This window comes from Polyodon spathula, chromosome 3 (genome assembly GCF_017654505.1).
Source record: "Polyodon spathula isolate WHYD16114869_AA chromosome 3, ASM1765450v1, whole genome shotgun sequence".
NCBI classification, from domain to species: Eukaryota; Metazoa; Chordata; class Actinopteri; order Acipenseriformes; family Polyodontidae; genus Polyodon; species Polyodon spathula.
The window spans coordinates 9,442,539-9,458,645 of record NC_054536.1 but is presented as its reverse complement, the minus strand read 5'-3'; the positions used below and the strand labels follow the sequence as shown (position 1 = coordinate 9,458,645).

Genomic DNA, 16,107 nt, shown 5'->3' with positions numbered 1-16,107 from the left:
TAATTCTGATCTTTGTGAAACTATTCAAGTATGCCAGCTATTTTTATTTTTTTGTTACATTCTTGTAACAAAGTCTCTAGCAAGCTGATTTGATCTGCCAAAATTTTACAGATATGTAACTATGCAAATTAAAATAATTAGGACTGCTAAAATGACATGATACATTTTTTCTAAAAAAAAAAAAAAAAAAAAAAAAAAAGAGGATAAGACAAATTAGTTTATTTGGACAGCAAATCCTAACACCAAAAAGTCACATTTATCACAGCATTTAGAATTGAGACTGCCATACATTGCTTCCGATATTATATTTGGTCAGTGTTGTAATGGCGTAGACAGTTACCCAGCTTTAAACTAGTTATCTTATTAACCCTATTCCTACAGACAGTAGAACTCAAGCAATGCAACCTCTTCTAACCTCTTTCGACACTATTTCCTGATCTGCACTTACACAGCTTGCAAAGGGGCTGTTGTCATAGCAGCAGTGTCGTCAGTTAGTTGTTATAGCAACTGCAGCATAGTTACATTCAGATAATGTTTCTGTGTATAGAGGCCTCTCCATATCCTATGCTGGTAATCAATAAAAAAAACAGGTTTTCTAAACCAAGTATTATGGAACTTTAACAAATTTTGCAATGAAGAAGCCTATAGTGTCTTTGTTGGCTTGTTGTATAAAGTCTGACTCTGTCCTCTGACTGGATTCCTCTTCCTCTGGGTTGAATCTGAAGCCCTCAGCTGGTACACAGGCAGGATCGAACCTCTGCAGCTGCTTCAGCTGGTCACGTGACAGGCAAGCTCCCATCATGCCTTCACCTCCAAGATGGGGCTCCTGTTAACACACAGTGATTGCACACAGCTGTATTCTGTATTCAACAGGATTGCAGATATATGGGAACAGTTTTCAGTATCTATTGCAGTCCATATTTGGAGGCAGGTTCTAGCTACACGTGTCTCTGTATTTTTGTTTTAACACTACAACTATCACTATCTGCTAAAGCATTCAGGATCACAAATAAGGTCTCTCATTCTGTGGTCTGAGAGAAGCACACACCAAATGTCAAATATAGATTTTAGTATTTTACAAAATATGAAGATTGGAAGCAACAGCTTTAAAGACAGTTATTAAAAAAAAAAAAAAAAAAAACCCACCAATCACACATTATGCTTCTTTGGGTCACTTCATTAACGGGACAGATTTTCTCCTGTATTTTTCTCAAAACTCTACTGTTAAACCCCCTTATGTCAGCAAACCTTTTAATGTCTGCAAAAGTCACGGCCAGTGTGTGATTACTGCAGTCCCTGTATGTACCTAGCAGGGTTTAGGACCCAGGGGAGTGACCAATTATTATTTATTTATTTTTTATCCCCCAATTTGGAATGTCCAATTATGCTTTTTTTTTTTTCTCCTCACCGCAGCGAGTCTCCACACAGCACAGATGTTCTGAGGGCATGCGAGCATCCTCCGATCTCACAAGCCTAAACCCAGAATCGTTTTTACGCCAGGCAATCCACAGCAGAGATGGGTGGGCTACCGGTCCCAGAGAACAGAGATCAGCCCTGCCTCTTATCCACTCTGAATGTGCTCTGTGTCTGGCCAGTAGGGTTCGCTGTTGCGCAATGAGGAGAAGCAATCACTGTTGGTTTCCCATCCCTCACCTCGGAAGCGTCAGAGCCAATGTGACGCCCCTCTTGGGGTCCCCAGCTTTAACTGGATAAGGCACTCGGGGACCCCTAAATCTGTTGATTTTTAACCAGTTTTGCATCCAACTGGTCGCTCATGTTAATTTCAGTAACTATTGTGTGAATGTATGAAGTCCCCTGTGCCAGCTAACTAAAATAAAGGTTAATATATATACAATATTCACTAAATCATTTATTTTTAATTAAAAATCTGTGTGTCTGAGATGCACAGGTCTTGCGGTAATTTAAACATCTTTTTTTGTTTGTTTTTTTCCTAACCGAGTTTGATTGGCTTTAGACTGTAGTTTTAAGTGCATTTGGTGCATTTTGTATATTGTGTAAAGCAAAAACACTGTGCATTCAATGATCCATTTTCGTATTCGCAAATTTCAGCAAAACATATCTATGACCGACTGATAATAGTAGATAATGGTATGTGGCATACCATGTCATTTGCTCTGAAGTCCAAATTAATTAAACAAACTAAAGCTATAACTGTTTTTGTCACTGGTCATAACTGTGCTCTCTGGTTTAAGAATGCATACATTTAATTTTAAAAGATCAATGTTAAATATTCATATTTTAATTATAAGAATATATTCATCTTTTTTATGCCTTTCTCTATGTTTCGCTCTGTTCAAGCTTTAGTCACCAGAGTTTCAGAGAGCCATGAAATGTACTGGCATCGCAGGGAGATTCTTTATTCTTACCTGTGGCTGTAGTCTGAGGCATGGAAAGGTCTGCAGTGCCCAGGCAACCTGTTCTTCATTTTCAGCTAGCGTGATGGTACATGTACTGTACACCAGAACACCTCCTGGCTTCAGCAACTTCACAGCCTACAACACAGGAGAATTTCAATGGAGCAGATGCTGGGGACACCATGCGCATTCAGAGTGGATAAAAAGCAGGGCTGATCTCTGTTCTCTGGGACCAGTAGCCAGCCCACCTCTGCTCTGGATTGCTCGGTGTAAAAGCGATTCTGGGTTTAGGCTTGTGAGATCGGAGGGCGCTCACACGCCCTCAGAACATCTGTGCTGTGTGGGGACTCGCTGCAGTGAGGAGAAAAAACATAAATGGACATTTTGGGGCAAAAAAATGAATAAATAGTAATTGGTCACTCTAACTTTAAGAAAAAAATAAAACCTCTGATTGTACAGAAATGCACTTCGGTAAAAAATACATGCTCTAAGGCAGTGCTACAGATGCTGTATTTCATTTTTTAATATGTCCACAGGGGGGAGCAGTGAATACTGAACAGTGTAGTATAGCCAAACAGCTATGGGATTATAGCATTGTGTGCAGACAAGTCACACTGAATTGATTTTTACAAAAGGTCATCCACTGTTTAGGACAACCTGGAGCTCAATGGGTAGCCTCAGGAGAACCAACTTAACTGCCTTGGGATCTTGATCCATCTGCAGCAATCCAGCATGACAGCATCCACCCAGAGAATGAGTGTCCCGACTATGCTGGACAATTCAGTTACAACTTGTCTGTGTTTTTTAAAGAGCAGAGACCCTATAGAATATGTATTTTTAAATCAGTTTTAGCATTTCTCTCTCTTTACAAAGATTTAATTTAAACACTGTACACCCCTTTATAACCACAGCCTCTTATTTATTTTTTTACCCTTTGCAGAAAATCATATTCGCGATGAAGGGCAAACAATAAAACTGTTGTATGGTGTATTTAAAGAACATATAATTGAGTTAGACAAAAATGAAATAGAAATTACATTACTGAGTTGGATCTGTCGTGCTAGCCTTACTAGTGATACCAACAACTTTGAATCACAAAGGCAAGTAGTCACTTACAATAGGACATTGATTTAACATCTCATCCACAGGATGGAGCACCAGGAGGTTAAGTGACTTGCTCAGGGTCGCACAGTAAGTCGGTCAGTGGTGGGATTTGAATTAGTTATCCTGAGGCAGTACCTCTGTGAAGTTACTTTAGTAGTGTTGATGGAATTAAATCACATACCAAAACACAGTTATAATATAATCCTGCCACAAGTCAGTAAAGGTACATTGATTCTGTTTATAGTCTCAGTAAGTATTCCCCCAGTGCAGAGCAACTTCTTATTAAATAAACCACAAGACAGCATCATACCACAGTAAAAAGATTGCGCTGTAACGGCTGGTAAGACAGAACTTCTTTCAGACTCCAAGTACAGGCCATATTGGGCCTCTGACCCAGTCCACTGCATGGAGCATCCAGGAGTATCCTGTCAAAGGATTCAGGAGAAAAAGGAGGGCCATCTTCGATAGAAAAAAGAACAATTTAAACAAAGCTGCATACTGTAAACACAAAAAAGAAACATGAATGTGGAGTGTGTGTCTCCACTGGAGTTATCTGCTGTGCCATGCAGTTTGATATTAGAATCGAGGAAGCCCGTCTAAGAGATAAAGAAATACCCAACCCACGTCAGATTTTAAGATTAAAAGGATTCAAGTAGTCATTAGTTACAAATCCTGGCCTGACAAACTGGACACATAAAAAATAACCTTTTACTTTTGGGCATAGGCCAGTATTCATAGAAGAGACTTCTGTGAAGAATATTCACTTGTATCATTAAAATCAGCCTGTCTATGACATCATGTCCTTTAAGAATTAAGAACTAGCCTGGAATTGTCTTTCAACAGGATGACATCTGCGTCATTAGGATAGCTAGTGTGGTATTCTATTCTGTCACGAACTTACACCACAAGGAATTTTGTAGAGGTTATAAGATATATGCAACATCCAGTATGTGTTAGGGTGAAAAAAAAAAAAGAATTTGAGAAGAAAAAAAATTAAAATAGAGTCTCTTACAAAATTTAATGTAATGTTTAAGGTATAGGTTATAACAAATATGCCAATTAAAAAAGAGCTGCATGACTCATTCAAGTACCTGTGGTGCTCCCAGTTGCGTCAGTGGCAAGGGCCTTCGTTCCATTGAAGCAGTATGCTTTAATGCACTTCAACTGCAGGAGTGCAGCGTTCTGTTTAATCCGCTCCAATTTGTTTGCTATCTTGTCCATGGCTATCACTTCTCCCTTAAGAAAGTATTGAATCCACTAAGTAACAGTTAAACTACCATAGCTTATGTCAAACTGAAATGTGTTCTTAGGTTATGTATGAAAAAGTTAAAAAAGAAAAAAAGAACTTTACTTGGCAAACTGGTATTGCAGGGGAAAAAGTAAAACTGTTTGAAATGGTGAGATGTTTATTTGTTGTTTTTTGGGTTGTATTTATGTTTTTTTTTTCCCAGTTGGGAGGGTGTTCTCTTTTGAAGCTGATGAGAACATGTGATTATAACACGAGGTTTCAACTACAGTGAGGAAGACACAGCAGATTTACATAAACTAATCATTGCAGTTGGATAAGAAAATTTGAGGGTCAATTAAAATATATATTTTGATATCGTTTCAAGTTTGTTCATTTTAATTCAGAATATTGTTTGGTAATATTTAACCACCACACGAAAGACTTTTGTCAAATCATATAAAAAGCATAAACATAAGTTGAAAATCAAAAAATGTACAGATGTTGATTCAGTTCCACTGCCTGTGAAAAGACTTATAGCCTACTTCAGCTAAAAGACAGGGTACCTCTGCACATACATGCTGTACAGGATCAAACTGTGTCTTATTTGTTATGACTAAGAATAAAAATCAATGTATATATTCACAGGTAAGAAAGCTATATACCACCATGTAAATATCCACAAGAGATATGTTTTTTGTCTTCATGCATTGTCTTAGGAAACATTTACCAACCCATAAATACTTGCAAAAGGTTGACTGTTTACTTGCAAAAGGTGTGCAATCATGAAAAGCATTGACTCCAGGACAGCGCTTGTGCTCCACAGTGGCACCCCACTTTGCCCTGCTCCTTACCTGGTCATGCATTAAAGCTGCGATGTGAGTGGTCTTGCCCCCAGGAGCTGCACACATGTCCAGGATCCTCTCTCCCGGTACTGGTCCCAGGACATGACCCACGACCACAGATGGCAAGTTCTACCATTAAATAATTAAAGTGGAAAAGTGTTCCTACTTTCACACATATAAACTCCAGGTCATTAATATAAACAAGTTACATGAGCACTGTGACCCATGTCACAAAGTATCAGTTATTTACAGCATGTTTTATACAAGATTCATTAAAATGTTCCAGATTTTTGTTATAGATGCCAACAACAGTACACGGATATCAAACTATTTTTTAATCATAAAGAGACTCTTATTAACTTTGTCAATAAGGTCAAGTGGCACAAATGTGAAGAATCAAGCAATTGTTATTTTATTTTTTTTATTTTTATTTTTTTTATCACTCAGGCAATATACATTGCCTCAGACAAAAAGGCAGCTGAAAAAAAGCTTGGTTTTTGTGCTTATTTGTTGTGCTTCTTATCTTAGCTGGTTTAATAAAGTGTTTTTTTGCTTGACTATGGGGGTTGGTATAAAGACATGAATACCCATTTCTCTGGCCATTTTAATGTGTTTCTATTGCCAAAATGACACTCTGCTGTGGTACAATCAATCATCTTTATACTGCTGTTGTTGAAAATAGCCACAAGGACAGACAGCTTGGAGTAGTACTGTACAAAGTACATGTTAACTAAGAAAGATATCAAAAGAAACAATTCTATGAACAGACATAGGAATGTACAGCACCACAATCTAGTATGTCCTGTACCAAGAACCAGTGGGAGGTAGTTATAATATAGGATCACTATTACTGCAAAGCTCAGAAAAAGGAGGTTCACCCACAAGGTTTTAGATACTGTTCCAATAGATTCCAATAAAACAGACAAAATAGCTACATTAAATGTTCCTATGTATCAGGGAGACAGGCTAAGATATTTAAATTCAGTGTTTTTAAATGCAGTGCCAAAAACACCCCCAAAATTATTTTTTGGAAAGATAAGATTAAGCATGATTAGGTAAAATATTTTAAGACTACAGTGAGACAGAGTAAGCCGATTGCTGTTTTAAAATACAGTAGCCAGACCATATTAATCTTAACAGGCATATAAACTGCTTTGCTACAACATTTTTACATACCTGTAAAAAGATATGGTTTGAGAGTACCTTGTCAAAGCAAGGACTAAGACAGACAGGCTTTGTCATCCTTATGCCAATACCTCTGAAGAAAAAACAAAGTTTATTTTAGCAACAAACATTCTCCCTTCAATAGCTGAAATTACACTCTTATAATTGCCTCTAGGTTTACTGTAATGGTACAAACAACCCTTTAAATTTATATTAATCTGGCTTGAATTCCCACCAGGCGTTAATTGAGATTTATTCAATGCCTTAAAGCTGAAGTGCATCATATAATTAAAAAAGGATTTATATATTTAAGAGGGTTGTTACCTTAAAGCCCATGTTGACAACATCAGTTACATACGCTTTTCCTGTAAATTGCAAACCTCGTTCGGATACATTTGTGTCAATTCCCCATAGTTGGTTTGTGGTTAGTGTAGTGAATTTTATCTTGCCGCTACTGTTATAGACAAAGTGAACTAGATCCTAAACTAAAGGGGCTGATCTGATCAACATAAAACTGCTATAACTTGTCAGAAATCAAACCATGCATAACACACTGGGCGACACTTACTTTAATGGCTCGCCTGAACAAAATATACTGCTGCGGTTCATTTCAGCAATCCCATTTCCAACAAAAACTTTGTTTCCTTGGAACTCCATTGCTCCTCTTGTACACTTGCCATCAATATCAGAAAACACAGACACCACATCCCCAACCTTCATAACTGAAAACGGGAAGCAAAGGGAACAAGGCAAAGCTTTGTAAATCCTTCTCTCAGTCATGATCAGTAAAACCATCAAGTTATGCTACAAACATTTAAAACAAAGTTTGCTGCCAGTCTTCTAAAAAATAAAATCCTCAAGCTAAACTCACTTTTTATTACTGCAACTTAGCATGTTATAACAGATTTGGCTATTTCCATGGGCAGGCGAAAAGATATTTTCATCTCTGGATTTGCATTTCACTTGGTCTTGTCTTGCTTCACTGACTGGCCAGTAGAATATAAATCAAACTAGAAACCATACAGTAGTTTGCAGTGTAAGCACATGTGATCCAGGAGACTTGGTTACATTATCCCCAGTGACTTCATGTTTTAAAGGATGGCTGTCCATATCACAAAATCACAAAGATAACCCATAATACACCCATTGCTAGCACAGGTACAGTAAGCAGCAGCTGGCTGCTGTACTATTTTACCCCCAGTACTATATTCCTCAGTAGCCCTGCCCAGTACTCTGAATTTCAAGGATGAAAGTGTTACAATTATACATGCTATTTGCATTTATATTAGGCAGAGAATTTGATTGAGGGACAGGGGGAGTAATTTATTTTATTAAAAACTGTCCTTACTTACACTTTGGAGCAGAAACGATACCAGGTGCAAATACATGGGCCCCACGTAAGACAGCATTGCCACATTGAACACCAACTATGACTTCTGAGGAATACCTTGCTAAATTTTCCCTGGGGACAGAAACCACATCAAACTGCAATCAAGAAATGCATTTTCTGTACATATATTAAAAGCAAAATAAATGGATTGACTGGGAACCACTGTACATAATTAAAAACCCAATACAACAAAATTTCCGCACGACACCTCAAGGCATACTTGGTTACTGAACACGTCAGTGATGACCTGACACACATGGGACAAATTCGCAGGCAAACTAACACAGAAAATAGAATTTAAACTAATTCAAAAACCGCATTACCACTACCCCTTGCACTGTTCGTGGGGGGGGTTTGACTGTTTTGTTTCTCCAACCCCTCTATGCTTTAATATCTGCAACCCCGGAGAAAGACAGGGAATTTGATTACCTCTGTGACCCCACATTTTTAACCTCCTACTGTTTTCTGAGGTGGGGTCTTAACTCTCAACAGTTAAATTATTATTACACCATGCGTTCACAATTACCCAGATTTACATCTCCACCCCAACTACTGGTGAATTCCATTAATAAATTCTGTGCATACCTGGGACCAATCACAGGAATAAGCAAAACATCTGGAAGTTTTGGGTGTGAGAGGATGCGGAAGTCACATTTTCGCAAGTCCTTCAACTGCTGTTAAAATAAATAACATCAGGTAAGGGTTTCATCATACTCCAGAAGGGTCTGCTTAGGACAGCCACTAACAGCATCCTCTGCAATTTTCAACCAACTATTCTCAAGACCTGGTATTCTAACATGTTTTAGCAACACTGAGACGTAACAAAGTCCAATCCGTCATGTAAAAAACAGGACAAACAATGTAGCCGATTTTAACATACTTGGGGGTTGATTTTGTCAACATATATCCTACTGGGATAAACAGCAGCTGGATTTTTGCAGTACGTTTTAAGCACCCTGTATTTCACTAACCACTACAAATATGTGGCTGATGCAATCTAGCTGAGTTCATCAGTACTGCCATGGCTTATCCTAGCCGGATACGGGTTGATCAATGTCCAGCTACAGAGTCACTGATTATCTCAGAATAACCTGTTTACATATACTGATGTGTACTGGCTTCAGCTAAACCACAAACCTGTTATGTTTTATAAAGGGAATTGAGAAGGGAAAGTCCATAATTGTCCATACTGTAATTTATCATTATTCTTGCCTTATATACCCATGATGTATAATCTGTTATCTGGCAAGCTTATCAATGATCATGCACAAGGCATTAAAAACTCAAACAGTCTTCAGGTCCCACAGACACTTTGGTGTTCTTGAATTCAAAATGTCAAGAAGCCGGTCATTGTAAATAATAGTAAAGACGCAATAAAAAACTTCTTCCACACTCATAACTCAGTGTGTGGGAGGTTTCGTATGAACTTTTAGAAATAGATGAGGTTCTCAGTGGCCTTTCTTTTAAACATCGCTCATTCAATGTTCAACACAAACAGCTAGCTCTAACAAGTACGGACAAGCAGCTAGGCCTACATTCTTGGTAGTGTTTTCAATGTTATTCTTTGTGCGATTGTGTATTTTTAATTACTGCATGTACAAATAAACTGGAAATTAAACAGTCCACCTGTTAAGCTAAGAAAATTGCCAATCATAACAGTGCAGACTAACGTGACTATAACGAACCCGTTTTTAACGATCACAACAGCGAGCACTGATATTTTCAATGGAAAAGACCCCTATTAGAATGATCACTTACAGGGTCAACTCCGATACAATGATCTCAGTACTGACTGACACTGAACTTTCTCCAGTGTGAATGTGCTATTCTCTCAGTGAAAACAAACACCATAGATGGTTAATTCAAAGATAACCTATTGTAATGTGAATCATGCATGATGTATGCAAGTGTTGCCTGCCCGCCACCTTCACACAAACTTCAACCAGCGTGATGAGGCAACTACAAACATTGCACTGAGAAAAGAATGAAAAATATGAAGCTGGATATTGGTTTTCAAGAGACGCTGCATTCAGCATGCAAATGTACATTCTTTACGTTTTCATTTCTTTACTGTTTTCTTTTAAACATACCATTTATATGTTGATCAATTTGAAGTAATCTTCATAAAAGTACTGTATATTGATGTTCAATTCAAATTAGGTGTTTCTTTATTATTCTGATGCAGCAAATTGTCAAACCGTACTATAGTGAACACCCTGATATAAGGAACATTTGTTCAGATATAAGGGGGTTTTGTTATAGTGCAGCAAGCCTGTATTTATAAAATGACCAAATGACGGTGTGTGAAGCCAATATTTGCTGAAATTGTATAACATTGTATAACACAGTATGTAACAAAATGAACAAACAGGGTGCTCAAGAAAAAAAAAAAATCTTAAATGAGAAAGAAACATTCTGACCTTCAAGCATAGGCGGCGTGTATAAGAGACTTGGGGGAGGTAAATTGTTCTGACCAACACAAAAAATATATGTGAAAGAAGATCTATTTTTCCCCCCGCAACTGCGCAAAGCAGCTCTAATGAACACATTTCTCGTTTTCCTAATGCGCAACTGCCAGACGTGTACGGCAGCTGGGATATCAAAATCAACGCTGTACTACAGATACTGGATTTAGGTGCATTTCAATGTAATTTGAGGAGACAATGCTTGGCTGGTTTAAAGTCAATTCCTCCCTCTGATCTGAGCCCCGCATACCACTGCAGGAGGCAGCGGACGAAAACTCTGAAACCTTTTTGCTCATTCCCTTGCCTGGAACATCCTCTTCACAATTTCTACATTTATTCAAACTGTTGTTATTTATACAAACAGCTTGATCCGAATCTGATTTAACAAAACTTATGACAAAGTTTCTTAGCACACTGTCTGTTTTTTTCATGCACCACTGTTTTATGAGAATTTGATAACTGTGACGCTACAGTCAGAACAAATGCCACCTTTCAAAACACTGTTTGTGGTGCCAGATTACAAATGTTTTTGAAGTTATTTCTTTAGATTTTTCCAGTCCTTCACTCCTTTTTCAGTGAAAGCAAGGTGAACTTCTATGTCTGCAAGGAAAGCAGAAAACCACCTCTGCCTGCTTACTGTACTCTTAAATATGAAAACCTATTTTAATATTCTGATGAAAATGAAAGGCTTTGCTTACCAAAGACAGTTTTCGGATAGTCAGTTTTAATAATTGATTTAAACTGGTGTGAAGTGATGAAAATTGTGTTCAAAATTGGACTGCAAAACAGGTTAACAGATTTAAAGGTTAAAAAAAAAAGTGCAGCTTGTTACTGTTTTTCTAATTTGCTTAAATAGGCGTAACATGTTTTAAATTACAAGCTAGTGCTATGTTAGACTTCATTTATTTGGCCACCTTGTATAATAATTTATAGCAAAAAACAGACCTCGAAACCACTTAAGGATGCTACATATATATCAAGGTTACAGCTTTTATTTGTGTCCATCAGTCCAACTGTTTTCAAACTCAACACAATGAATGAAACTTAGTATTCAGACTCATTACTAAGAGTAATAAAAAAAATGCAAGTCTTAATATATATATATATATATGGGTGTATCTTACTGTACATCGTTAAGTTCAATAAATGCAGGGGGAAAAGCATGGAATAGCCTCCCCAAATGAAAGACTCATGCGCTGCCTATGCCTTCAAGTACATTTGACTCAAAGCGCCATCATATGCATGAACACTCAACATAGAAATTAACATCATGCAAGCTATTATTATTACACCTGAATTCTGGCATATAAACCAAAGACTTGGGGCTTAAACAAATGGCATATAAAATGATTACAGCATTTAAAAAGCATTTATACTTTTAATGTGCAGCACTTCACATCACAGAGATCGATTGATTTATTAAGATTAATGTAATGTATTTAAAATTAAACATTACTCAGAGATTAATATCATATATTAAACATACTATATAGAGTTAAAGTCTGCAAAGAGGTGTGAAATGAAGAGCATTTATTAATGAATATAACTATACTGAGCATCAAAATAAACGTATCGCTTTATTTCATCATCAAAATAAACTTATCACTCACATCTGGATAAAATGCACTAGATGAAATCGGAAAATGACAAACTGTCTCAGAGCAGATGCAGTGACTTTATTGGGCTGACCAACAATTGACATTACTGTCTGTAGTTATGGGGTCTGTAGTTATTAAAGTCACAGGCTAGTATCATGTGTGGCCTTGTTGGAAGCAATACAACAGTACATCTGTGACGCATGCTTTGCACCAGGTTTCGGATGCTGTCTTGTGGAATCCTGGCCCATTCCTCTTGTAGTGCCTGCATAAGCATCTGCCAGTTCAGTGGCCCTAGAAGCCCCACATCACCCAAGTTCATCCCACAAATGTTAAACTGGGCTCAGGTCTGGGGAATAAGGCATCCATGGCATGACTATCACGTTCACATTCTGCAAGAAAGCTGTCGTGACACAAGCAACATGTGCACGTTTGTTGCATTGCTAGAATGTTGTCATATTAGGATGGGCTTGCAAGAAGGGCACCAAGTGAGGCCTTAGGACTTGGTCAACATATCGCTGTGCAGTCATGTTGCCATCAATCACTACCGCCCAATACGGTGAGCCACAGTACGCTGCCCTAGTCCAGCCTCCAACATGCTGATTGCATGAAGGCGCTGCTCTCTTTCCAGACGTGGTATATTGTTTCAGCGATTTTCTTTATTACTTTTATAGAAAGTTGCAATTCAACAGCTAAAATAACTCCGATCAACGTCCAATCAACCATCTCACTAATTAGGTGATTAAGTGCATATGCTTCAGTTATAGTCACTCAAGCGTGTCATGGTCAAGGATGAATGATCGAGTGATTAAAAAGAAACCAAAAAGATTCATTCAATGTCCATCATTTATATAAGCTTATTTTTCTGAAAATATGTGTCATAACAGTGATTTGTTTCTTTTGATGCTCAATATATATTGAACTATAGTAGCCACTCATCTAATTCCCATTGTTCCCTAATCTCTTGGCATTGCACACATCAGAATATGGCGTACACGTAACCTCTTACTCACATGTTTCTAAGTGAACAAAAAATGTTTCATGCCTATGGAGGTCTTGGTATTTTTAGTAGTAATATTGCAGTTGACCCAGGTTATTTTTTACCCTTAAAGTCAAAACTATTTATTTATGTCTTCGATGTCCTGTAAAACAACAACATTGGATAATATATTTGATACTACCAGTTATTCAAATACAGTTATAGTGTAGGATCACTCAGGTACACCAAGACACCATGATGACCCCCTGGAAGTTACTTTTAAGGTGGGTCATAATCTTTTATGAATCTACACATAAAAAAGTACCCATGTACCAAATTCCACACTTTAACCACATACAGAACATTTTTTTATTGTTTTGGTATTATTATTTTAACTAAAGCAGTAAGCTCTAGAAATGTATTTTCTTTCTATACAAATACGGTAGTGTTTCACAGTAGATAAGTGGAAGAACAACACTGGATAATAAAATATTTGTGAGCTGTTATGCACCTTTTGTATCTCTTCTGACAAGAGATCTCGAATGCATTCCACAGAAGCCAGGTGTGTGTTCAGCCTGACAGTGGTGAATGCTGGGGGCTGAGACAGACGGGTTAGAAGAGTTTCAAACTTCTGCTCTGTGCGCTCGGGACCAAAGGCATCGAGAAGCTGTGAAAAAACGGAAAGTACCGTTACACCCACCCTCCATCAAAGGGAACACCTACTTGCTTTACATGTGGACCACAGCCTACAGTGTGAAATGTACAGTACCCGTTGGTCTACTGCATGACTGTCAAGCTACAGGTTTTACAACAATACAATACAATATTACAGCCTGCATTTTCCCAGGAAATATATGTATCTTACCTCTGTGTTTTTAAAAACATTTCGGAGATAATGTTCAACTTCTGGTCGCAAAGATATTTTGGGAAAAACAGGCATTTCCTCTTCTTATGTCTCCTGTGTCATCTTTACTGAAACAAAGACTGTAAATCACAAACAGGACTACATTTACAATAAATACTGCTTAAGAGGGAAACATATTTCCCCGTTCTACATTTGTATAGAAGTACAGTTTCCTATGGTTTTACATTACTGACCCAGGAACAAAAAAAAATTACAGTTAACCATTTATTTGGGAAACTAGAAACAAAAAAGGCTAGACCATTTTAAAATAAACGTGGCTAGACCACCCCCAGTGCCTGCGTGCTCCAAAAACGTGTGTAAATGTAAATTATAATATTGGCAAAATATGGTTAAAGTGCTGGTGTACATTGGAAATATATTTGGGATCCATAAAACATTTAATAACACTGAACATTAAGTATACATTACTTCAATACGTTTTGCAAGCACGCCGGTGCAATATCAAAACAAAGTAATGTTCGTTATACGTTTAATAATTACGTTTTTATTTGTTTATTTTGTATAAGTAGGAGGAAGTTTTGGGGGTTTGACGTGTTATTTTCAGATCGGAATACACTAAAGAACGCTATATATGCAGCCTGAACAATAACAAGCTTTAAACAACCTTAATATTTACTTTAAAAATGACTGCCTGTGTCTGCAATGTAAGAACACTCACGGGTTTATTTTTCGGCTCAAAATCTGTGACCTGTGCACAGTGCAGAAACACCCAGCACAAGAATAATGCTGTCAAGCCACATAATTTCCAATCCCTTTGATTCATTCGGCAGTGTTTGTTTGACTACAGTATGTTTTCTTTGATTGTGAGTGTTGAAGCACAAATATTGTATTGGCCTTTAAGTGAGCAGGAGTATGTCTCAGTAAACGCAACTGTATCTCTGAACGGCAAGAGACAGTAAGTATTATTATATAACATGCATTTTTTTTCGGTCGGTCCTTACGGTCATCAAGATCTCACGGGACAGATTTAGATTAAAACAAAAGAACACACTTTTACAATACAATGTACTGAAATTATGACATGCCTCTGTCTGGCACGCGACTTTTTAGATATTTGGGATAATAACTCAGGAGAGCAATTTTATTCATTTACTTCCATATTATTATTAATGGAAATAATAGAAACATTGTTTCTAGTTTACGATTAATTTCAAATGAACTACAACAACAAATAAAGCTAAACCCGGTATATAACTTACGCAGATAATGATTCGCCATAAAAGAGGATATCCCGCCCTGTTCTTCAGCTGAGTCTGAGGGCGCATTCCAGCTGTCTTTTTAAATGATTAGCGCCCTCTATCTGTAGTCATTAGTCTCCCTTTGATTGATTGAAATATTTTATTTTTTGTCTTGATTATTCTTAAATCCCTTTTCCTGTTTCCTGTATATATTTCGTCAATATCTTTTCTCTTTTTAGTCGCCCTCTTTCCCCTTTCCCAGAAAGCTCTTCATGTTTAAGTCATAAACCTCCACTTCCCTCAACCTCCTCTCCAATGTCCTTCTCTGCTCCTCACATTTCTCGCACTTTAATAATGTTCCACCGTTTCTGATACTTTACATGTTTCATTTAATGCATTGTCATGTTTCCCCAGCCTAAACAAATGCTCATTCAGATCCTTAACCTAGCTAACGATATTTCCTCTTTCTTTCCTAATTCCTTTTTCACCCAGCTACTCTTAACCTCTTTCTGGATACTATGATAAAAGCTTCCTTTTAAACTTCTATTCCATCTCTCCTGCCATTCTTTTACTGTCACTCTTTTAACACAGACTCCCATTCCCTGCGATCTCAGTGGTATCACCACATCAATCTCCTCTCTTTTTAAACCTTTTTTTTTTTTTTTGCAGCAAGATCTAACATGTCGCTACCCATTATGACAGACTGACTAGGAATCCAAAATGCAGGACTGAGCAGAAAAGGTCATATTCCAAAAAACAACCACAGGATATGCAGCCCGTCACAATTCTGACGCCACGGGTTCCCCGAGAATTGAAAAAACAGAATTCCTGACGTCACTAAGCGAACCGAGCGGACGTCACT

At 37.5% G+C, this 16,107-nt stretch overlaps 1 protein-coding gene across 3 annotated transcripts; it reads right to left on the bottom strand.

Annotated features, from left to right (window-relative positions):
• Positions 1 to 204: 204 nt before the first annotated feature.
• On the bottom strand, positions 205 to 15,857 carry nsun6 (NOP2/Sun RNA methyltransferase 6). 3 transcript variants are annotated; one of them, XM_041244340.1, is made up of 12 exons: positions 15,267 to 15,857; positions 14,008 to 14,126; positions 13,654 to 13,809; positions 8,689 to 8,777; positions 8,066 to 8,175; positions 7,282 to 7,435; positions 6,726 to 6,807; positions 5,559 to 5,678; positions 4,571 to 4,715; positions 3,790 to 3,938; positions 2,388 to 2,513; positions 205 to 826 (listed from the first exon to the last, which is right to left on the bottom strand). In XM_041244340.1, the coding sequence occupies exons 2-12, from the start codon at positions 14,080 to 14,082 to the stop codon at positions 608 to 610; spliced, it is 1,425 nt and encodes a 474-aa protein (XP_041100274.1). In that variant the 5' UTR covers positions 14,083 to 14,126; positions 15,267 to 15,857; the 3' UTR covers positions 205 to 607. The 3 variants fall into 3 exon arrangements, with proteins under 3 accessions (XP_041100274.1, XP_041100284.1, XP_041100281.1); XM_041244350.1 differs by having other exon boundaries at positions 14,008 to 14,114; XM_041244347.1 differs by having other exon boundaries at positions 14,008 to 14,109; positions 15,267 to 15,856.
• Between the last annotated feature and the right edge of the window lie 250 nt (positions 15,858 to 16,107).

Coding starts and splice junctions, on each gene's coding strand:
- nsun6 (XM_041244340.1), bottom strand. CDS start 14,082: ATGCCTGTTTTTCCCAAAATATCTTTGCGACCAGAAGTTGAACATTAT. Junction 8,778..13,653: donor TGTCAGAAGAGATACAAAAG/GTGCATAACAGC, acceptor TTATTTTAACAG/CAGTTGAAGGACTTGCGAAA. Junction 827..2,387: donor GCCTCAGACTACAGCCACAG/GTAAGAATAAAG, acceptor GTGTGTTAACAG/GAGCCCCATCTTGGAGGTGA.